Below are 24,476 nucleotides of genomic sequence, written 5' to 3' on the forward strand. Positions count from 1 at the left end.
TATGATGTCAAAGCACACATGTAAGTCATAATCCCTCACTTTTTGTTCTGTCATGTATTATTTAACTCACCCAGAAATCACAGTTCATCAGGAAGATTTAACAGTGTTTTTTATTCCTTTTAATTAGATTTGTTTTTGCAGGTCACATAATAGCTGTTTTCCCCGGGTAAATGCATCCCATTATGAAAACAGGAAAAGCAACAGTTGAGATAGGGTTTAGCTTTGATTCCTACAGGTAAACCCAGAACTTGTCCACAGGTAGCTATCCCTTTCCCTCACAACATCAGCCTAAGCTTTCAAACATTACATCTTGTGGTTTATGTATAAACACTGTCCACTCTTATACTCACATATATTCACAGCAAGCAGTACAACAAAGCAATAATGTATGGAACAACTAAACAATACAACTTTCATGGCTAGCAGACCATTATTAGCACTCAGAATGACAGCAGGGAAACATATTTATGAAAACATGCTGTTAAAAAAGTGTTGTTTTATCTGTACTGGTTACTTGGAAGGAGAAAAAAATACACAAAACATATTTAAAAGGCACTCATATAAAAACATTAATTTAAGATGAGCCAATGGTAATGAATCTTTGCTATAAAGCTTTGATATCACAATATTGACCAGAAAAAAGGGAATAAGAGTGAATAACATTGCCCATATTGTGTAATTTTATTTGTAATATGTAGTGTTAATTCTTAGCTGCTTGAATACTTCATATTTGGTTTAAGGAGGATGGGTTTGTCCGTGGTGCTGCTGTCCATTGTTGCAACATCGTTTTAAATCCTGTCAGATTCTCAAAATCTCTAAGACTAAAAACCAAATGGGGGAACTCTGTATTTTTTTAGAAATCTGAGATCTTCCAAAAGGGTTACTAATACACAATGCTTATTTTATGATAGAATGCATTTGCAATACATATTTATATATCTTTTTTTTTTTTTGGTGTTGGTGATAAAACACAGATTGAAATGCTTGAGGTAATTATCTAAATTAGCCAGAACTAATATTATAACCACTTTACAACATCAGGCACATGGTTGTTCTTTTCACTAATTACCCTTTCTTAGTTTTGAATGTTTTTATGCTATTGAAGAAGACTAATTATGTGTATTAGCATCTGACATACATATGCATCTACCTGAAGGTCCAAGTTGTACAAAATGCAAGGTTGACTGAAATGGTAATAGAGTCCATTTATACAGAGATAATGGACCATTGTTACTACCTGACTGCTAGCTTCCCATTCAGGCTTCTCGGCTTCTTAAAAGATTGCTTGCACATGTTAAACAAATCATATGTAAATTATGACTGTCTGGTTCATTAAAACAGACTGCTGTGTAAAATCCAAGTTTGCATATCTACTGTACCAAGAACAATTCAAAAGAATTGGAAAAGGTGGAGATAATGTGACTAATTGGAAGACAAAACCTAAATCGCTTTCTTGGGCTTATTTCCAGCACACACCAAATTACTGACTGAATGCTACATCATCAATTTGAAATACAAGTATACACACATACATACATAATCATCAACTTATTTTGATCCAATGCTGGGTGAAGACTCCCCAAGATGTTTCCACTTGCTTCGAGCTACACTACCGTTCAAAAGTTTGGGGTCACTTAGAAATGTCCTTGTTTTTCATGAAAACATAAATGAAATGAGTTTGATTAGGAAATATAGCAAAATGAATATAAAATATAGTCATTGACAAGGTTAGAAATAATGATTTTAAATTGAATTAATAGTGTCCTTCTAGCTTTGCATTCATCGAAGAATCCTCAATGAATTACAGCCTTACAGACCTTTGGCATTCTAGTTGTCAGTTTGTTGAGGTAATCTGAAGAGATTTCACCCCATGCTTCCTGAAGCACCTCCCACAAGTCGGATTGGCTGGATGGGCACTTGTTACATACCATACAGTCAAGCTGCTCCCACAACAGCTCAATAAGGTTGAGATCCACTGATTGTGCTGGCCACTCCATTATAGACAGAATACCAGCTGACTGCTTCTTCCCTAAATAGTTCTTGCATAGTTTGGATCTGTGCCTTGGGTCATTGTCCTGTTGTAGGAGGAAATTGGCTCCAATCAAGCACCATCCACAGGGTATGGCATGGCGTTGCAAAATGGACTGATAGCCTTCCTTCTTCAAGATCCCTTTTACCCTGTACAAATCTCCCACTTTACCACCACCAAGCACAGTTTCAGTTTCTTGGCAATTTCTCACATGGAATATCCTTAATTTCTCAGAACATAGACTGACGAGTTTCAGAAGAAAGTTCTTTGTTTCTGGCCATTGTTATCAAAATTGCTGATGCTCTGGATACTCAACTAGTCTAATGAAGGCCAGTTTTATTGCTTCTTTAATCAGCACAACAGTTTTCAGCTGTGCTAACATAATTGCAATTTTTTTTTCTAATGATCAGTTAGCCTTTTAAAATGATAAACTTGGATTAGCAAGTAGATATGTAGATATTCCATTACAAATCAGCCATTTCCAGCTACAATAGTCATTTACAACATTGACAATGTCTACACTGTATTTCTGATCAATTTTATGTTATTTTAATGGACAAAAAAATTGCTTTTCTTTCGAAAACAAGGACATTTCTAAGTGACCCCAAACTTTTGAACGGTAGTGTATAGCTTGCTATTTTCCAAGTCGCTCCTGCAAAGTTTATTTCATCATCACATCTTTTATGTGATAATTCTCTTGCGATCCACTCAATAAGTTCCTTTGTCCATCTTTGATCAGTTCTTCTTGTAATGTTGCCAATATCTCCATCTGTGCTGATTTGTTTTTCAAGGTAGACATAACTTTTGACTTCAAGTATCTGTCGATCTACTTCAGTTTTCTTAGAGTTAACCAAGCTGTTGAACTTGACTTTAGTTTGGCTCATGTTCATTTTCAGTTTGTTGCCTTGCTTGCATCTGAGAGTTCTTGAATTTAAAGCTTCAGGTGTTTTTGTAAATTTGACGATGTTCAAATAACTTACATTGCATAGAGGAAAAGTGGAAATTATTAATGGGATGCTGTTGACCAGCTAGTTCTTCATTGCCGCAATGCCAATTTTAAAATATGTGTAAAGCAGTTTGATGGTCTGTCTGTAGTACCTGACTGTGTCCTAGACTCCCATGTTAGAGTGTCTTTAGAGAAATACAAATACAAAAATGTTCTTAAAGATTTTAAAGATGATTTGAACATCCCTAAGCAACTTTTTGCTGATAGCTCTATCACATGATAGCTTTGTCCAAATCAAAGGAAACTGTTCAGACACATCCCTGAACTGAGAAGATGGTGTGTAAAGCATGCATTGAGATGCCATGTACAAATATTTAGCTAAAAACAATAGATGGAAAGTAAATATGTCACTTATATAGCAACACTTCCTGTGCATGTTTGGCATTTGTATCCATTTGCCAAGTGCTTCACGTACAACAAGCAGGAACAACAGTAACTGCATCTTTGCATATAAAATGCTTTGAACGTCTCTACTTCCATTCCTTATGCTATCAGGCTTCAGTGCACTCAAACCAGTCAACCTTCTTCAATTCAAACAGGAACCCGCCCCTGGGGATTAGACATTCCCTGTTTTTTCATTATAATTATGTAAGCCTCTAGCCATGTAGCCTTGTATACCATGACTGGGATAACCCTTCCCAAGTGGCACAACTGTAGGGTTTCAAATGTCAATCTGTTGGGTTTACCAAAGGCCAAGAACTGGTGTACTTTTAACAGAGAGAATGTCCTCTAATTTGTCCATAGCTCTTCCATTTGTGTTACTGTTACCCTTGAGACTCTTAATTGGCTTTTTATATATTAATATGATTAAAAATAATTACATTTGTATTAGTATTGCATTGCCTCAGAAACCCTTTATTCATGAAACTGATTGGAAATTGCTTATTTGAATCAAGAAAGATTCTGCTTGCCCCAAAACAACAGCAATGATAATGAAAGAACTACATGTAACGTCTTCATATAAATACAGTGTCAATGGAACAAAGGCCTGCTTTTGGAGTATTGTGGTTCAACTGGTTTGTAATACTCCTGTTTGGTCTGCATTTATTTGCTTCATCCTTTGTCTCCACACTTCACCAATTACTCACAGGTGCCCCATAAATACACGTCTAGTAGATGCATGAGGTGCCTGACAGAACATCCAAATGATATATGGAAGATCACAGCAGTTTAATTAATATCCTGTTAAGATAATAGAGAACATATTGTTGCTTCCCAGACATGTTAATAACATGGTACCACACATGTGACAACACTATTAATTATGATTATAAATCACATATGAGAAACCAGCCAATCACAGAGCAGAATTTCCAAAAATCCCTTTATCCCTATCTTGTGTATTAATGTCATCCTGTGCATAGAATTATGAGGGTTTACAAATTCTTCAGTTAACAACGTCTCAGGACACTTAATGCTAGTGGTGCATGTTTCACAGGATGTACATTGTGGTTTAATATTGTTGTTACTTTTAACTAGCATGACATTTGTGTGTCTAATCCTAAAATTATAATACGTTAGTTGGTTGTGTGAATAGTGTCTCTTATTGTATAGTGTAATTTCCTACAGTCTGTGCAACCAGAACCACTCAGCCTTACTACAAGATGTTCTGGCTGCCCGAACTGCACCAGATGACATCTCTAAATACAATAAGAGACACCCTTCACATGACCTATTAACTTATATAATTAGTTGGGCATGGAGATGGTTTTCTGTTTAATTTAAAGAAAGAACTTAAACAGGATAGTTATGGAACGTTTGGTTGAGTGACACTTTTCCAAGGATACAAATGTATCGAAACCATAATACTCACAATGGAAATGTAAACAGTGGCTGTTGCCTTATGATTTCCAGAAGACTTTTCATAGAATGTGACAATAGTTGTTGAGAAAATAAATATGAAAAGGTCTGAAGATGATTGACGTCAAGGCAATACTGAGTTTAGACTGTACTGACTGTTTAGTTACAACTAAAGCTTGCGTTTTCAAATCCTGTGAACTTAATATGAAGAACCAAAACATGAATTTCTTCTTGACATTTCTGTCTTTGGATATTTTTGCAATGTAATGAAAAAAATCCCAACACTTCAATAATTCTGCTTTGCCAACAGTCACACAAAAGAATACTTCTCTTCTCTGTTGTTCTATTGGTTCTAAGCAGAACTCTTTGCTTCCGCTGTAATTCCTCTTCTATATTTAGTTTGGGGCAATATAACATATAACTGCCAGGAGAACAGTGATGTTAATACTTTCTTTATGAAGAAAAATGCTGTACAAAGGGCATAGACATTTGTAATAGATTCCTCTGGGTTTTAAATGTGTTGAAGGCAACAAGCTGATCAAAAAGCAATCGACTGCAACAGAGAATACTCCAGTCAATGCCATTGTCTGTGCTAAAAGAAATACTGTTCATTGTCTACCCTAACATAAACACTGTTAATTGTCTCTAACTGTCAGTCTAGCTCTGTTACATGGAAAACACTGTAATCATCCTGGAGTCGATTCCTAAAGCCTTGTCATGGTAAACTAGAACCCATTTAATCCATTTAGTGAGAGCTCTTCTACCTTAGCATGTCCTCAAATCCATTTTATGGAGCAGGATACAAAATTGTATCCACATCCACAGTGGTTGCACAGACGCCAGGTTGGTGCTCAATGAAATATAGCAGTTTCCATGCAGAAGTAAAACATCAAAGCTTAGTTAATTTTTTACAAAACATATTCCTATGTTCATTCAAACAGCATAAAAATACAAATCTTGACATGAACTGTCTGAACAGTATGTCTTTTACAAATTTAGTATGTGTGTTTGTACTCTCTGATTATGCTGCATGCAATATATGTAATGTGCATAGTGTGTGTGTGTGCGTGTGTGTGTGTGTTTATTTAAGAACCCTGGAGCAGCGAGACACATTGTCTTTGATTTTTTGTTTCCCACTGTCCTGGGGCATGCTTAGTTTTATGTTGTAGACCGTTTAATGCACAGTCTATTAAATAATGAAAAGAAGCACTTAACGTTGGGCCCCCTTCACACTTGCCTTTAGTGGCTAGCTTGAATATTTCTCATTTCTCTCTCTATATATTTTTTTTATACAGTCTAGTATCCTCAGGCAATCCATTTATTTTTGTTAAACACCCCTAGGTAGAGAAAGTGCAACTGAGGCAAAACACTGACTGGCTGTTCCAAATGATGCAGCAATGTGATACCCAGAGGATCTTCTTCACACTTCCAGTCCCTAGACATGTAAGGACAGTGCTGACAGAGTATGCAAAGAATAAGCTGAATATTGTATTCCTTAGAAATAGATAGGCACCGTGTGTCCTTTTAACTAGTCATTTAAACTAGTAGATACTGACTTTTTGTATTTTTGAGGTATGGAGATCCATCCATTGGCTAAACACTTTTTGATTAATTTCTCACTCTTGAGCACTACATATTGTGATTCTAGCTTTCTGTCCTGTTATTTTATAGGCGAGGCTTATGCAAATGCAAAGGTTCGTTCACAGGAGGACTCTGAAACAGATTACTTGGCAATTCAAAGCTAACAGAAAACATGTATGCTTGACTGACTATTCCATCATAATGTAATACTACAGCAAGCCCAGCGCTACTGCAGTGAAAAGGTGAAAGTCAGGCCTACACCGAAGATTTGATGATGCCAGGCCTGAAACTCATTATCTGTAACAGTACAAAAAAGGTTGTTTTAAGTGTTATGCTATATTTCGTAATGCAGTTCAGCCTCTGCATAGGAGTGGGTTTAAGGGAACCTTGTCAGAATGTGACAGAGTTTACTTTTTTGTACTTCCAATGAATGTCCAATTAGTGTATGGGGGGGCAGAACTCCTCCTTTTTTGTGAGAGCGAGAGAAGCTAGTCTCCACAGCAGTTTCTGTCCTGATGTACAGTGGTTATATGAAGTATTCACCCCCTTAGACTTTTGTACATTGTGTTGTGTTAAAAGCTGACATTTTGATGCCTTTAAATGGGATTTATTCCCTTTGATTTACATAACCCACTCCACAATTTCAATGTGGGAAACAAATGGGGGGGGGGCAAAAGCAAATCAATTAAAAAAACAACAACCAGAAAAGTATTGATATTCCTAAATACGTTCAGATGCAATCATTTGCCTTCAGAACACTTATACAGAATTAAATAAATTGAATGGAGTCTTATCTGTGTGCAATTAAAGCTATTCATCTGATTTCAGATTAAATACACCTGTTACTGCAATGTCCCACAGTCGGATAGACAAAGTAAAGATACTACCAAGTAGACTGGCGGTTCTCAACCCTGGTCCCGGAGGAGCCCCTACCCTGCTGGCTTTTGTTCCAACCGAGTTCTCAATTACTTAATTGAACCTTTAATTGAACTAATAAATCACTGAATCATAGCCTTTTCATTATTTTAAACAGTAGGGGTTTTAAGTTGAGTATAGAATTGTATAAATAACTTATTGAAGAACCAACTGTTTTATTACACAAGTCAAATCTAAGAAGAGTGTGACTTCAATTAAATATATTACCTGCTTTTAAATCAACTTCAATTCTGTACATGTAAAGCATAGTGTATTTGAATTGTGGTAGGACATATACCACATTTTGAGTATATATATATATATCCTTATGCTGGGTGTGTTTCAAAATGTGGAAGTTAATTCCGTGTTCCTGATGATTTGCTAATGTTTGTGGTTTATGGGCTTGGACATGTTTAATTCAGACCTTACTGACTACATGTACCAGGTAAGGGTTTAGAGAAAACCCAGATCACAGTGCTTTAAACAGTTGGAGAATTTCATCATACAATTTTTCCCTCTTGTGTGAGCCAGCGTGGAGATTTGTTGGCAGTGAATGCTGGCAGTGTTTGAGTAAAGTCACTGCCACTTTACAGTGCCCCTCTTTCCACAAGTCTGTATCCACAGTCTCCAAATCAGGGGTAATCTGTTATTATATATTTTTTGTTAAAAGTCCATATTAATCCATGATACTGTGGAGTTAACGTTTTACTCCATTATATACACCGATCAGCCATAACATTATGACACCTGCCTAATATTGTGTAGGTCCCCATTTTACCGCCAAAACAGCCCTGACCCATCGAGGCATGGACTCCACTAGACCTCTGAAGATGTGCTGTGGTATCTGGCACCAAGACGTTAGCAGCAGATCCTTTAAGTCCTGTAAGTTGCGAGGTGGGGACTCCATGGATCGGACTTGTTTGTCCAGCACATCCCACAGATGCTCGATTGGATTGAGATCTGGGGAATTTGCAGGCCAAGTCAACACCTTGAACTCGTGATTCATCAGACCTGGCCACCTTCTTCCATTGCTCCGTGGTCCAGTTCTGATGCTCACGTGCCCATTGTAGGTGCTTTCGGCAGTGGACAGGGGTCAGCATGGGCACCCTGACTGGTCTGCGGGTACGCAGCCCCATACACAACAAACTGCGATGCACTGTGTGTTCTGACACCTTTCTATCAGAACCAGCATGAACTTTTTCAGCAATTTGAGCTACAGTAGCTCATCTGTTGGATCGGACCACACGGGCCAGCCTTCACTCCCCACGTGCATCAATGAGCCTTGGCCACCCATGACCCTGTCGCCGGTTCACCGCTTTTCCTTCCTTGGACCACTTTTGATAGGTACTGACCACTGCAGACCGGGAACACCCCACAAGAGCTGCAGTTTTGGAGATGCTCTGACCCAGTAGTCTAGCCATCACAATGTGGCCCTTGTCAAAGTCGCTCAGATCCTTACACTTGCCCATTTTTCCTGTGTCTAACACATCAACTTTGTGGACAAAATGTTCACTTGCTGCCTAATATATCCCACCCACTGACAGGTGCCATGATAACGAGATTATCAGTGTTATTCACTTCACCTGTCAATGGTCATAATGTTATGGCTGTTCGGTGTATGTTCTTAATCTTAAAGCAGAGGCTTGAACTTGGGTACTGGGATTTAAATAAATAGTCAACAAGATGGGAGGTGTTTTCTTCTCTTTTCCAGTTAATTTTCCTTTTAAAAACAACCATGTACTACAGTATATTATAATACAAATGTTTACCTAGCCAAAGGACAAGGGCTAGTTAGACAAAATGTAGACAAGCATGATAAAGCACAGAAAGTAACGGCACAGAGGATTGCAGTTATAAATGCTTGTACTGTTTACATGGATTTGAAAGCCACAGGCTGGTCACAAGCTGCCAACTCCATGCCTCCGCTTTCTTCCACACACACACACAGGACTCTGTGTGAAAATATATATTTTTTCTTTATACAAGCCTTTTATAGGCCTTTTCCAGTTCAGTTTACCCACCTGAGTAATGAGGTCTCGTACCACTAATGAAGTCAGCGCACAACAGATTAACAGTTGACCGTTGTCTCTGCGCTGCTTTCCCCTTTTCCTTTGGCAGTCGTCTTTTCTTTGGTTCGCAGAGAAGTCCTTAATTGGGCAGTGTCCTGACTTTTGTAACCACTCTTCTTTCTAGACTTGGCATTTGGTAGAGGCTGTTGCTTTAAAAAAAAAAAGGAAAGTCGCTGTGTGTGAGCATTTCAGCAACCCATAACAGCAAACTTTTGAATTAAATTTACCAAACCTTTTTTCCAGACATCTAATGCTATAGTGGACATTTGATTAAACTGGGCGTTGATATAACCTTCTGCCAAGTATAAACAGTGCAGCAAGCACAGAAAGTAGACATAAGGTCATTTTATAAATTGGCTGAAAATGTGCTGCTGTGAAGCCTGGCCCTACAGTTTGTACAGCGCTAATCCGAAGCAGTTAGTTGTGATAATGCAGGGGTGACTGGGTAGCAGAGCATTACAGTTTCACTGGGGAAGTGGAAATGTGGGACAATCTGGTGCTGTTGGCATAGGTGATTGTCAGTTATCTTGCCAAGGGTAACACAATTTTGGAATACAGTCAACTGGCTGGAGTAGGTACTTGGCCAGATATAAAATGGCAGCATTTGAAATGTATAACACTTTATATAATTATTGCATGTACATCTTAATTTTTTAAGAGTTAAAAAAACATTTTTGCTGGGGTCCCCGTGCTTTACACTTGGGCTAAGAGCCAGTGGAGAAGAATTGAATATTGTTGGCTGTAACACAATCAGGCTTTGCTATTTGTTTCATTTTTACTGTTTGAATTGATTTATTAGGCCAACAAATGAAAAAATAAGTTTTTAATTTTCACTTTAATGGATTTAATTTCAAAGTGTTAATATTCATACACTGTTAAAAAAAAATAAGGGAACACTTAAATCACACATTGGATTTCGATAAACGAAATATATTAAAGATCAAAATCTTTACTGTTCATTGTGTAATTTGTTGAGAACAAAATTACGTAATAACGGTCAATGGAAACCAAAATCACCAACCAATTGAGGGCTGGATTCAAACTCACACCGAAAATCAAAGTAAACAATTGAAATCACAGGCTTTTCCAACTTGTGTGAATTTCACCACAACAACTCATAATGTGACTCAGTAGTGTGTATGGCCCCCACGTGCCTGTATGCACTCCTGACAATGTCTGGGCATGCTCCTGATGAGACAGCGGATGGTGTCCTGGGGGATCTCCTCCCAGACCTGGATCAGGGCATCAGTGAGCTCCTAGACAGTCTGTGGCGCTACTTGGCGGCATTGGATGCACTGATACATAACGTCCCAAAGGTTCTCAACTGGATTCAGGTCTGGGGAACGTGAGGGCCAGTAAATGGCATCAATGCCTTCGTCATCCAGGAACTGTCTACACACTTTGGCCACATGAGGCCGGGCATTGTCCTGCACCAGGAGGAACCCAGGGCCCACTGCACCAGCGAAAGGTCTGACGATGGGTCTGAGGATTTCATCCCGGTACCTAACAGTTGCCAGGGTACCGTTGGCTAGCATATGGAGGTCTGTGGGACCCTCCAAGGATATGCCTCCCCAGACCATCACTGACCCACTGCCAAACTGGTCCTGCTGGATGATGTTGCAGGCAGCATAACGTTCACCACGGCGTCTCCAGACTCTTTCACTTCTGTCACATGTGCTCAGTGTGAACCTGCTCCTGTGAAGAGAACAGGGCGCCAATGGCAGACCTGCCAATTCTGGTGTTCTCTGGCGAATGCCAATCGAGCTGCACGGTGCTGGGCTGTGAGCACAGGTCCCACTAGAGGACGTCGGGGCCTCATGCCACCCTCATGGAGTCTGTTTCTGACAGTTTGGTCAGAAACATGCACACCAGTAGTCCGCTGGAGGTCATTTTGTAGAGCTCTGGCAGTGCTCCTCCTGTTCCTCCTCGCACAAAGTAGCAGATACCGGTCCTGCTGCTGGGTTGATGCCCTTCTACGGCCCTGTCCAGCTCTCCTCGTGTAACGGGCTGTCTCTTGGTATCTCCTCCATTCTCTTGAGACTCTTGTACTGGGAGACACAGCAAACCTTCTTGCGATGGCACATATGGACGTGCCATCCTGGAGGAGCTGGGCTACCTGTGCTACCTGAATGGGCTGCAGGTACCGCCTCATGATACCAGTAGTGACAAGGACACTAGCAAAACACAAAACTAGAGAAGAATCAGTCAGGAAGGATAAGGAGAGAGCAATTGTCTGTGGCTACCACCTGCAAAACCATTCTCTTTTTGGGGGTTGTCTTGCTGTTGCTTCTCCAGTGCACCCGTTATCACTTTCATTTGCACCAAAACAGGTGACATTGATTCACAATCACTTAGGCTTCCTAACTGGACAGATTGATATCCCTGAAGTTTAATTGACTTGGTGTTATACTGTGATGATTACGTGCTCCCTTAATTTGTTTGAGCTGTGTTCTATAGTTGAAAAATAGTTACAAACTCTTCTGCAGTTTTCTGAAAATTACATTTTTTTGCTTAGATTTCAGAATTCATTGTTGTTATCAATTTGTTAATTACCTGATATTATTATAAAATACATGTTACACATATTCTATCCCCAGTGTGGCTTGTAAAAGTATTCAACTCCATTTGCATTTTACATGTTCACTTTTTCACTAGTCGGTATTACTTTACTAATACCCCACTCCTTTCCTGTACAAATGTGCAGCAATGTGGAGTAGTGGTTAGGGCTCTAGACTCCCGAAAACCCAGCTGTATAAATGGATAATTTTATTTAAAAATAATGTGATATATTGTAACAATTGTAAGTTGTACCTAGATAAGGATGTCTGCTAAGAAATATAATAATAAAAAACCTAGTGAAGTGTATTGGAGAGACAAGAATAACTAGAATGAGAGATAAAGTGACAATATATAGTGCATTTCACCCCTTGGGCCTCAATTTTTTGTCATCATTGAGGCTATTCTAACATATATGCATTATTTTAAGATTATAGGGTGTACAAATATAATGTTATTATAGGGGTGTACAAATATTAAACTGACGTAAATGAAATATCCCAAAGAATCTTTCAGCTTTTTTAATTTGATTGAATTTGATTTAGTTTTTTATAAGCAAAATGAATCAACCCAACTCTGTTCCTCTAATGCATGCTACAAGTACAGCATTGGGTCAGACTTTTCATTTGATTCCCACTTTTCACTTTTCGCAATTCACTCATTATACCAGAAGATGTCTAAGCCAGTCTCTGGTTAAAGAATTAAGCAATCAGCTTTTTTGCAAACTCTGTAATTAAAAGTGGAAACAAGGAGTTGAATTGTCCATTCATCTAAGAGGCTCTCAGACCTGTTCATGAACTTTAATTTTGTTTATGAAGTTATTGACTGCTCTTGTATGGACTATCTGTCCTTAAACATCATTAGCTATCAGCACACTGAAAGGCCACTGTGTATTTCATTGTTACCTACCCTGACCACATGATCACACTCTACGTAATATACTTGTGAAGAAACATAAAAGCAGCTCCTGTTCTTGAGAGAGGGTGGTGCATTGTCATCTGAGCTCCTTAGAAACCAGAATCAAAAGCTATTAAACTTTCAACATGCCTTTGCCGATGAGTTGCAAGGATGTCTTACTAAGCTTATGAAGCGAGTGTGGTTTGGAAACAGGACTCGCGCGGTTCTCGTGCTGTATCTCTTTGGGATTGCACTCATCCAGATGAGGGTGTTCAGACACATTCATCTTGTGTTTAGCAGGGTTTTATTGAAATGGGAGAACAATCACCCACTGTACAGAGCATACATCATGGCCACAATTCAAGCCATTTATTAAATGCCGTGGTAATCCTCCGTGTGATAAAGTACGTTGGCACTTTGTAAATATGCAAGGTGATTGTGCTGCTGCTGCAGGGGTTTGGTATTTCTGGGTGTCTTTTCTAGATTGTCTTCTTTTGTGGGTAACCTTTGAATCATAGTATATTGTATTACTGTCCTGCCTCGTTTAAATAACTTACTACCTGTAAAAGCTGGTTCTTGCCTACACAGCCATTGATGGGGGGAAATGAATCATTACAATATCAGCATTTGAAAGGTGGCTTCCAAGCTGGAAAGCAAATAAGTGCTTTAAAACAGAGAACACCTAGTTCTCAAAGCTTCCCAAATGTCTTGACATTCAACTGCTATTTGTGTTTATATATAATGTATATTCAGCAGACCCCACTGGCACAATCAATACGGCAGTCTTTCTTAGTTATCAGGAAGCCACTTCAGCTTAAGGAGCAAAATTAAAAAAAAATACTGAATTCACTTTCAAATAGGGAAAAACTAGGAATATGGCGAATAGGATGAAGGGATTTGTCTTGCCTTTCAGTTGCTCTTCACCTCATTCTTATTGATTTCAATCTTTGAATACGATTACCTTTTTTTCTGACCAACACCAACTGTATAGCATCCCCTGCACTAGGTTTACTTCACATGGCCAAAATTAAGTGAAACAAAAGTGACACGTATATTCATAATTTCTTTCTCTTTTCTTACACGCTTCCACCGTTGGATCCCACCTACATTGGAAACCACAGGTAAGCTTCCTTTTCTACAGATGCATTGCTTTTACATTGTCTTGTTGGTTTTTCTTTGAGGTGGAACAGGTAGGCCTTTTGTTTAAAGCTACAGTGGACCCTTCAGCTTGTTCTCTTTGTGGAAATCGCACTTCACAGTCACTTTAATGGGACTCCATCACGCTGCTGACAACTACAATCATCCAGAAGTAACCTATCTTTTGTAGTCACTAGGTGGCACTTACAGCCTGCATATGTAAAAAGTCAAATGCTTAATTGTACCAGTTGTTTATACCATGCTGTGGGACACACTACACCGCATCGTAATGTTTTCTTCACTTTACATATAAAAAAAAATTAGATCTCTTTATGCATTATATCTACGCTAGAGACATGCTGTTTAATAGAGTTTCATTCTTTACATGCTATTGACATCATCTATCTGGATTTCTATGCAGCTGTCATACAGTGTAAATTCATTAAATATTTGTGATACAACAATGAACGTGTGATGAAGTCATAGTAGAAAGCATTTGTCTGAAATGATATTCATTTGAGAAACACAAGCAGGAAATATAATCTTCAAGGACACATATCAGAGACATATTGTTTATGTGGGGTTTATCTGTCGTGTTGTTGATGGGACGTTTTGAATAACATTTTTACTTTTCACATGTCAGTACATATTATTAGAAACCTTTCTGGTTAGGAACGTCTCAGCAATTTCAAATATATGCCTACAAATTTGCATATTCGTTATAAATAGAACCCAGATTGCTACTGCACACAACATCTGCGGCTGTTATGCAGAACATATTTTGATGCACCGATAGCAATGGCAGAGGGCTACAAATAAACCAAGCGAGTCGATATTTACTTTGGATTGTAGCCTACATGAAATTGCCTGTTCCGGGTTAAAAACATGAAAGTTGTTGTGGAGACTTGTAATGAAAGGAAATGAAAAGTTAATGACAGAAACCACAGGTGACACCAATATGTGTTTATGAGAGGAATAAATATTTGGGGTTATAGGTGACTGTTTACAGGATATTCATTATAGAGGTTACACAGTATTGGTTTTGAATGAGCATTAAGAAAATGAAAGAATGATTCAGTTTGTCAGAGCTTTGTCATATGCCATATGTGTGAACATGTGTGTACAATGCGATTCAGTGAAGATCTGCATGAGATTTGTGAACACTGATATTTTAACTATTATTTGGCCATTGCATTTGTTACGAGTGACCTGCAGGTATAAGCAGGTATAAATAAGCTTTTCCTTCAATTCAAAGAGCTGTCTTCACTAGTACTATAAAGTTTCCTCCCCTGTGTGCAAACAAATGCAGACCAAATGAATTATGAGTTTCACACTTTCAATTTGAGATCAGACAGATACATTCATAGATATTTGACAGTGGCGATGAATTTGCTCTAGTAATTCATGTTCTCCGCCTGCCGCACATAGACATGTTCATGCAGCGTTATGCACTTATACAAACATTTATCGCATGTAGGCAAACACACACAAAAATCTTGCGTCAGCAGAAAAGAAAACTGAGAATCGAAAAGGGATTATTGAAAAGAAGAATTAAAAGCCATTTTCCAGGATTTAATCGTTTGTCCTCACTTTGCCCTCACCTGCTCCACGTTGCATTGACAGGGCCCTAGTAACCACAGTGTTTACATTGATCATCCTTAATGTTTCTTTCTTGGCTTCAGTAAGGAACATGCACATGAATGACATGTTCCTACAGATCCATACTGTACCTGCCAATGCTTCCTTTGATTGACTCCCTACAAGAATATATTGCATTGACAGTTTTGGCATAATACACAGATATGACAAAGAAACACGATGTACAGTCTAAATGCTCCAAAATACTGTCATGATGAGTCTTGTGTAGTTATGGAACAAGGGCATGCACAATGTACAGACATAGTAAACATTATGTGAGTTCATAAAAGGTCAAAATAGATTCTTCCTAAAACTATAACACAGGGTAATACACTTTTTGTTTCCTTTGTACTGAATAGGAATTTAGGTTGTGTTTTTCTACCTTTTTTATTTATTTATTTTGGTGCTGAGTAGCAGACAGTGTGTTGTGTTTTCCATTTGATTTCTTATCTTTAGTTCTGCATGAAACACGTTCATTTTTGACGCTGCTTCAGCTCCATAAATAAATGCTGAAAAGGTAGATAGCACCCCCATGACAGATGGTAATGTGTTGAATCAACAGATAATTCGAGTCCCAGGTTTATCGTAGCAATGCAAAGTGTTTTAAAAATTAATTTCTTATGTACAATTCTTAAATAAGCCCACAGTTAGAATTTAGTAAGATGTGAGGTTATTTAGAATGAATGGAAACATATCTCCTCTTTCAAGATGAAGAAAAGTAAAAAATGCAAGTTTTATTCATTATTGGGAATGCATTTTTATTAATTCTGAAGTTAAAACATGAGAGCGCATAATACTTGTGTATGCAACGGCCTTGTTTTGATTGGATTTGTCAGCACCTCTCTGGTGAGTCTTTCAAATGATTATTTAAATTCCAGATGTACATGCACTGTTTACTTTATTAGCATCCCAGCAGTCCTTATTGGTGTGTAACGGCTCTACAGCATCGTTTCTGAATCATATTTCTCTTGCAGCAGTGTCAGCCTTCTCGGAGTCTATTTATTCACTATCCATCAACCTTTGACTCTGCATGTATTAACCCAAGACCATGTGCTTCTCCACTAATAGGGTTTGACTCTCATGTTAATGTATGTGTGTGAGAAGGGTAAATATGTTACAGTAGGTGCTGCAAGGAAGAACTTTAACAGTTTTATAATGTCAGCTGTGGTGATTTGGTTTCACTTTTTACTAGTGGTGGTCAAAATGTGAGTTTTTTCCCCCTCCAGCTAGAGATCAAGCAAGGCATTGTGGTGATATCACATTTCTGTTCTAGTCCTGCAGGGCATGTTGGGTGGTTTACAGGTGACACCTGTTGCACATGGAACTCAATTATGTTTGCATGAAATCATTCTGTTCTTGGGTTTGCGAGTATGATTTTCTCATGCTGCACCTTAGGTATATCATTTTCTTGAGTGAGTTTTTCTCAGTCCATATATGATTGTGCTTCTTGTTCATCAAGTTTAGTCTTGTCTGCTTTGCTGAGGGAAATAAACATGTTTTTAGGGTTACTATAGTTTCTTCCTCGAGGACAAGATTAATCTCCTCCAGCCTTTCATGTTCTTATTAGACATGTGATGGACACATCTGCATGGCTCTAGTTCTGCTGGTTGTACAGGAAGGGAACACACAGACTTCCCATTTGAAACTTATCAGGAACAGCTGTACACACCAGGAAATATATGGACTCAGACCACTTCCCAAAAGTAGGTTAATGGGGAAGACCATGGCAAATTTTAAAGGGCAGAGTGGAACAGTTATTATTCTGGTTGTTTTATGCTTTTTATAACAAGGAATGAAGCCGTTTCCTCATAGTTTCTAGGATGGCTTTCACGGAGCTCAGGGCTGTTGGTATTCAAATATTATTCTTGCCTTTTTCTACCCAGTTTCAGGCTAAATTGTGCGGCATGGGATCACTCTACACTTAACCGAATTTCATGGAATAACAGTGGGCTTTATTTTAGTTAGATTTTCAAATTATATCCTGTCTAACCCCTCTTTCACTGTCCTAATTTTTAACGTCAAATTCCCCTTTCCCCCGCAATGTCAGATCCCACAGAGATAGATGGACTGAAGAGTAATAGATATGAAGTGATTTTATAATGAGTAGATGTTGTAGAAGTCGGGATACCAGTATTAGCTTGTACAATCTCTACTTAGCCTCACCAGACATCTGTTCAGTACCAGTTGCTGTAGCTGCTGTCAGATCTGCATTTTAAACCAATGGAAATCCAGATGCCAATCTGTCACTGACTGTGGCTTCCCAGCACTTACGAATCTGATGTGATTCAAGGCAACCTAATGGACTAATTTGTGTCACAAGTCCTTAGAGTGATTATTATTGTTCGATGTATTTCTGAGTGATTCACAATTTATTTATTTTTTGTAATTACTTGTATGTTTTTTTTTTTTTGTAATATAGTGTATGATTATACTGAATTGTCTGCTGAAAATACATCATTCATTTGAATCTGGTGATAGCATAATCTGGAGTTGCAGAGTTCAGACATGGAATTTCTGCATTACAAACTACATAACACAGTCTGCTCATTGAAGTTGTGTCTTAGGGAAAAAAGGACTTCCTTATACTGTAGCAAGCAGGATGTAGGTTTCCATCCATTGTAGTGCGATTTATGTAATTGTTATTTATTTGCTGCAGGGAAGTACGTAGCTGATCCCTACAATGTCACATTATACTACACACTGCACTGTTTTAAAGGAACAGTTTTACTTGTACTTTTGTAGTTTCTCATAGTCTCAAATACACCTAGTGTTTGTCTGTATAGGTGTGTAATACATCTAGGCCACTTAAGATAGAGCTGTTTAAGGTGTAGATGCTATAGATGACTTGTATATTGAAGTATTCAGTTCAGGATTATGAGTCATGTTGTAATGTTTTTGTCCTTTTTCTAGTTATAAATAAACTTGGGTGGATCTTTGGAAAGGATGCAAAGGGTTGAATTGACAGTTGGAATCCACAACTTATCTGGACTTCATGGTGATTTTTTTTGTTTTTTTTCCAAGTGAGCCAATCTGTAAGTCAGAGATAAAGTTTTCATTGTTGATAACACCAGGTGCATGACTATCACCACACAACCCTGCCTTGGGGGTTGTTTTGACATGGAAGCCTTGGGTGAACAACACTGGTTTATCATCACCGACTCTCATCAGGATGTTTGTTTTGATAGTTAACGCAGGCGCTCACTGACATCATGTGCGGTAGATAGGCCTGGGTTGTCATAACAACAAAGTGGTTAGTTGCCCATTTGCGCTGGCATGGTCACAGGCCAAAGAGGTCAAGGAATGTGGAACTACAGAAAACCCAAATCTGTGACTCAAATCTTGAGCGCTACACCAAGATTCCAGTAGGTCATAATGGTAAGTGTGTTTAAAATCACCTCTATGAGCAAGAACAAACAGTTGACCGCCATTCTTTGCTGAATCAAGAAGATTAAATTGTGGGACGCCAAGGAAGGGCATGATGAATAACACACAGTGGACACCAGGGCTGCTGTGCTGTGTTGGTCTGTCTCCCAGGAATGTTTCATCTGACCGCCACCATGAATTCCATTGTGGATTTGGCCGGCAACCTAGGATTGAAAACGTTGTCTAACACGCATTAAAAATTAAAGGCATCGTAAATTCAGTTTTCTGTCCGCTTCCTCCTCCTTCCGAAGAAGCAGGAGAGGCTGTTTTCACTTTTTTCGGTATATCCCACAATGTTATTTTAATTCACATAATTGAACGTATTGGTTTGTGACAAACTAAAGTGGTGGAACATGAAGCCACAAGTGCCCTGTATGTAGAGGTCAGCAAATTCAAGACACACCACTACATCTCTCTCTAAATGTAAATAAATGTATCCTTGACCATCTTTTAAATAATAGAAATTAGCATAGGCATGGCGGTCAGTTATTGAATTGTTGAGGGGGTGTTCTAGCAGATTGTCTGTATTGTCGGTATCCATTGAAATACCACATTGTTGTGCACTAAAATGCTTCCTGGTTGTGGAAACTTGCTCAGGTAATTACAAAAATGTATCATATTCATTTCTAGGTGCTCAATACATGTCCTGTTCTGTATCTCTCTGAAGTCTTTTATGTCAGTAAGTTGTATTTTTACCTCAACATTATGTATTGGAAGCTGGAATACATAACCAACATCATAAGTTTGTTTTTCTATTTCATTCTGCTGAGAAGAAGACTATGCTTTGAGTTATTGTTCTCTGTTAGCAACCGATATTCTGTTTGTTAAGAAGATCCAGCTCAGCAGGGGGACGCAGAAGACTCTTTGGTAGCACATTGCGCATGCTGGGCGACCCCTTTGAAAAGCATGGCTTTAAACAGGTGGGGGGATTTTGATGTGATTTAAAACCAAACTGCAATATTGAAATGATAATACAAACATTGATACCTAGTATCTGTGCAGCCCTGCAAAGTAAATCAGCAAGAAATTAATGTCAGGCTTTGTTTAAGTGATTATTTGATGCTGATTGTGGCTGCCTTTGGATGGTGTGTTGCCAGGCTTTTCTGGGTACCCCTTGGATTTTCCCTGAGAACTTCCTGAAACCATCATTGTATAGCACCTACAGCATTTACAGAGCTCATAGGATCTGTAATAGCTCCTCATGTTAAAATGGGACCTTGGTTATGTCAGCTGTGCATTGGGACAGAGAAAGTTGTACTTGAACATGTCAGTCGAGGCTACACGGGGAATCTGTGTTGGTCCTGATGTGCCAGTGGAGGGACATCAGCTGGGCTAAAATTGAGTCACTTCAGCTGACAAAATGAACCCTACTTATCAGACTTTCTCGAAGGTTAAGCAGGGATCACCCCAACGAAACCACAATGTTTATTACCTCAGCAACATCTTCTAATAAGTCTCATGCATTGAAAACATAATCTGGGTAGGCAGTGCTTAAATCCTCCTTGTCTGCATGTGGGATATTGCCTATTCCATATTAGTAGGGGGAATTGGAAATAGTAAAAATGAACGAAGTGAAAATACATTTTACAGGCTGATTTCTGGACCCCCGATTAGTCTCAGTCTGTTGTGTTCATAAAGTTGTCCGCGATTGGTTCTGATCACAGTGTGAAACCAGCCCCTGTAGAGCTCCAACATTACTGGATAATACAATGTTAAAATGTTCCGGTTTAGTGTGGCTTAGCAGCCCTGTCTTCTCTCACACATTTCACTGTCTAACTTAAACCAGATGTACACTTTCCATATAAAACTTTCACTCGCTTTTATGTTTCACACCAGGCTAGAAACAAAATTATTGTGTGGCATATTTTATCCCTTTAAGTACATGAAAGAGTTGTTGTTTTTCTCCCTTGTAATATAGAGCATGAAATGATTTTTGCATGTTAGAAAATTACCCAGGCTTGGGATTAATGACCAAGTTGGGTTGTGTTTAGTTCTTCCGAAAAATGATGGCAATAACATTCTTTGGCTGGGAAAATGGTAGGAAGCAACATACAAAAAATAATAATTAAGAATAATTATAAAGATTATTAAAGAGATGAGTGTCAGCAGTAGGCAGTAATCTCCTGGCAGGAATGTGTGTGTTGTTATTGAAATTTTCCTGCATCCTGTTACGGCAAATTCAGACGTTACACAGAGCATGACTCAAAACACTGACAGTTCCTTGCTCTCTGCTTGACTTTAAACCGATTTTCATGGGCTGGGTGGAGGGAAAAAGGCACATTATTTCTCATCCTGGGGCTGTCAGCAATGAAAAATAGGCAAGAATCAGACAAACAGCTTCAGCGCAGGGATTGTTTCCGGGCTGAAAAGCTTTTCCAACAGCTGTTTGCTTTGGCCTCAGCTTACGTCCCCTTTTTACCAAAAAAGAACTTTTTTTTTTCTTTTTTTTGTAAAGAGGAGGCTACTATTGCTGTGGTCAGGAAGAGGTGTCTATTTTCAGTTTTCAGTGTTGTGGGCTCAGAGCGGTGTTTTGACAGTTGGAGTGTAGGCTTGTTTTTCTACTGACGCGGGCTATACACTGCTTTGGAATGCTATTTGGGGAAAAAAAGAAAAAGAAAACAGAAAAAACGTGCACTTATGAATCCTCTAATCACAGACAGCTCAGTGGCAGTTACCTTCAAGAGAAGTTCACGCCCCAGAGGAGTGTTTAGTGCTGTAGTAGTGAAACTCTGTCAGAGCTGTGTGCAATACAGTGTGGAGGGGGAGAGACTCGCAGCTTCTAGGAGTCTCACTCACTCGAGACTTCAGAATGACTGCTGCCGTTTTCCCTGCTAGGAATTCTTTCTGAAGCGCGTTTTTTTGCCAGACGTCAGGAGACATTGAGCTCTTGTTTCATCTCTTGTGTGGGAGCGATTCTGTTCTTCGAGCGCGCAGTCTTTTTTCACCCCTCTTTTCTTTGTTTTTCTTTTCTGCTGTGAGCATGCCGGTTGTTGGAGTTGCTTCTAAACTGAGACAGCCAGCGGTGGGCTCAAAGCCGGTTCACACTGCTGTCCCAATCCCCAATCTTGGCAGGACTGCTGTGTCACAGTCGTATATGCCAAGGACTGTGGAGCTGAGAGGGACAGACAACTCAATGCTCTCTTGTCAGCTGTCATTAAAATCAACCTGCGATTTTCAGGAGAAGAAGGCTCCTCAGGGGAAAAGCAAGGAGACTGAAGACAGTAAGGTCAGTGAGAAGAGCACACTACTACCCCAGGTGCTGGGCTTTGATCCTGTGTCCACATGTGCATACCTACTGAACTTCAAAGGCTGTTGAGTTTGATTAGATTTAGTTTGATCAAAAGTATTATTTGATTCACCACATCTATTTTGAGCCAAGTTCAAACTGTCAACTTTCCAAAAGTATTACAGCTAGCTCTATCTGCTTTCCTTTTTCTTTTTCTAGTAATGGTTTAAATTATGAATACATTATTTGAATACAGTAGATACTATTGTTGGCATTTAATTAGAAAACAGTAATGATAATCATTATGATCATCATTGTGAGACAAATAATGTTGTATTGTATTTTTAAAATAATAATTGTCACTCTTTTCTAAATATACACTCCTCCATTTACGTTTTGTAGGCAGTGTTTGTGTGTGTGTGGTGTATAGTATTTTGCTGAGGCTATTAAGATTTCTATCTGTGAAATGAGCTGGAGTGTGCATGTGAGGAGCAATACATAATAAGCATGCTTTCCTGAAACGTATTTATGTGAGAAGCCTTTTGAAACCTACCTGGCTGCATTTCAAACCCACCACCCACGGTTTTACCCCAATTGCTAAGTTAGGGATATCATTTCAGATGAATTGCTACTGATTTCCTTAAGCCCATTCTTAAACCCTAACACTCGCTCTCGTGTATTAAACATTCATACCAGGAGTGGCTGACAAATGACGGGTGCATACCGTTTTACTAAGTGCTTTACCATATAAAACAGCTGATGCCAAGTATTTGGATTCTTTAATAATGTTGTGTGACGTTTAACTGGAACAGGGGAAGCCACAGAACGGAGGGTGGAGGTGTAAAATGAGGGGGGCGAAATCGTCAGTTGTGGTGTCCTGCATTTTTCCTGATAAAATAAACAGACTTTCCTGTTTATGATTCAGCCCCAGTGGTTGTCTCCTTTACCTTTTGATTCAAGGAGAGTTCATGACCTTCCGAGCACTAACTAATCGACCACAACTGCTTATTTTTTACCTCATGGAAATGTGTCCAACTTCAAAGCCCCAGCCTCAGTAAGCCACTTTTGGATTTGTGTACCATATCCACAGAGGTGCCGGCTAAGGGGCGGTTTGTGCTGCTCGGCCCAAGAAGAGGGGAAATGGAAACCTGTTTCATTATTAACCACCTCATTCCTGCCTCTTACCTTAACCACTTAACTACCATTGGTAATGCTGGTTTCACTTACATTAACTGGGAATTGTTATCGCTTTCATTGAAAGATTGATGTTATTTGAATGTGAGGCTAAAAGTTCACCTAAAATGAGCTGCCTCAGGAAGTATGATTCATTGGACAACAAAAGTGAAATTAAATGATTTTTATAACCTATAACTACATGTACACAGCAGATTGTTCAGAGAGGCAGACATTGAATATGCTCCATTGTTGTGTCATAGAACAATACAGGGGAGCTTTACTAATCACACTGTGGGTTTTTGTTTGACATTTTATACAGCTCTTGTCATGTAACTTTGTGCCGTGAGGTATTTAATCTACCTGGATACTGAAGATAAGATGCTGGCTTTTTCTCGGTTACTACTACTGTCATAGAAAGTGATACAAGTTGAAGTTAACATCTACAGTTCACCGCATTGGAAACGGCACCAAAGAATTGTCTGTAAAAACAAATGTTTTTTGGATAATGTACAAGGCAGTCAGCTCGAGTTTACAGTAGCTGAGGAGGCAAATGTGATTCGTCGCTGTGACCTTTACATGGCGTTTATCAGGGCTGTTTCTCCCCATTGTGACTGGACCTCTTGATTTATCATCTCCGGGTGTTTATGGAAAATGTTGAGAGAAAGTACTTACAGCATTTGGGTGAAGAAACAAGTTTTCCATATGTGTGTAGGTAGCCTTATGTGAATATAGTCAGTACTGTAGCTGGTGCACTGTGGTTTATTGTATGTGGGATGTCTGTTCCCAGTAGTTCTGTGTAGCACCTGCACTTTTCAGTGGGATCTTAATCTTATTCCAGGCTGTCAAAGGAAAGGTTGCCTCTGATAGAGATGAGACCCTTCCAGATGTTAGTTGACTTAAAGGCAGCCTAAATAAGTATGCTAATACAAAACTCAAATACACGCTGTGCTTGATTTGTGCTTTAATGAAGTGCTGCATACTCCTATAATGGAGCCTTGTCTCAGTCAGAGTGTACATTGCTCA

General features: G+C 39.0%; 1 protein-coding gene across 5 annotated transcripts in view; it reads left to right on the top strand.

The window, feature by feature from the left end:
- The window catches only part of nav3 (neuron navigator 3), a 252,304-nt gene that overhangs the window by 64,596 nt on the left and 163,232 nt on the right, over positions 1–24,476 (top strand). For 3 of the 5 annotated variants that reach the window (XM_066724738.1, XM_066724739.1, XM_066724740.1), the window contains exon 1: positions 21,673–22,277. The exons of the other annotated variants lie outside the window; for them this stretch is intronic. In XM_066724738.1, the coding sequence (XP_066580835.1) occupies positions 22,032–22,277 (246 nt within the window). In that variant the 5' untranslated portion in view covers positions 21,673–22,031. Of the gene's footprint in view, positions 1–21,672; positions 22,278–24,476 lie in introns of those variants that run through there. 5 annotated transcript variants of the gene reach the window in all.

The sequence above is a fragment of the Amia ocellicauda genome, chromosome 15 (assembly GCF_036373705.1).
Source record: "Amia ocellicauda isolate fAmiCal2 chromosome 15, fAmiCal2.hap1, whole genome shotgun sequence".
NCBI classification, from domain to species: Eukaryota; Metazoa; Chordata; class Actinopteri; order Amiiformes; family Amiidae; genus Amia; species Amia ocellicauda.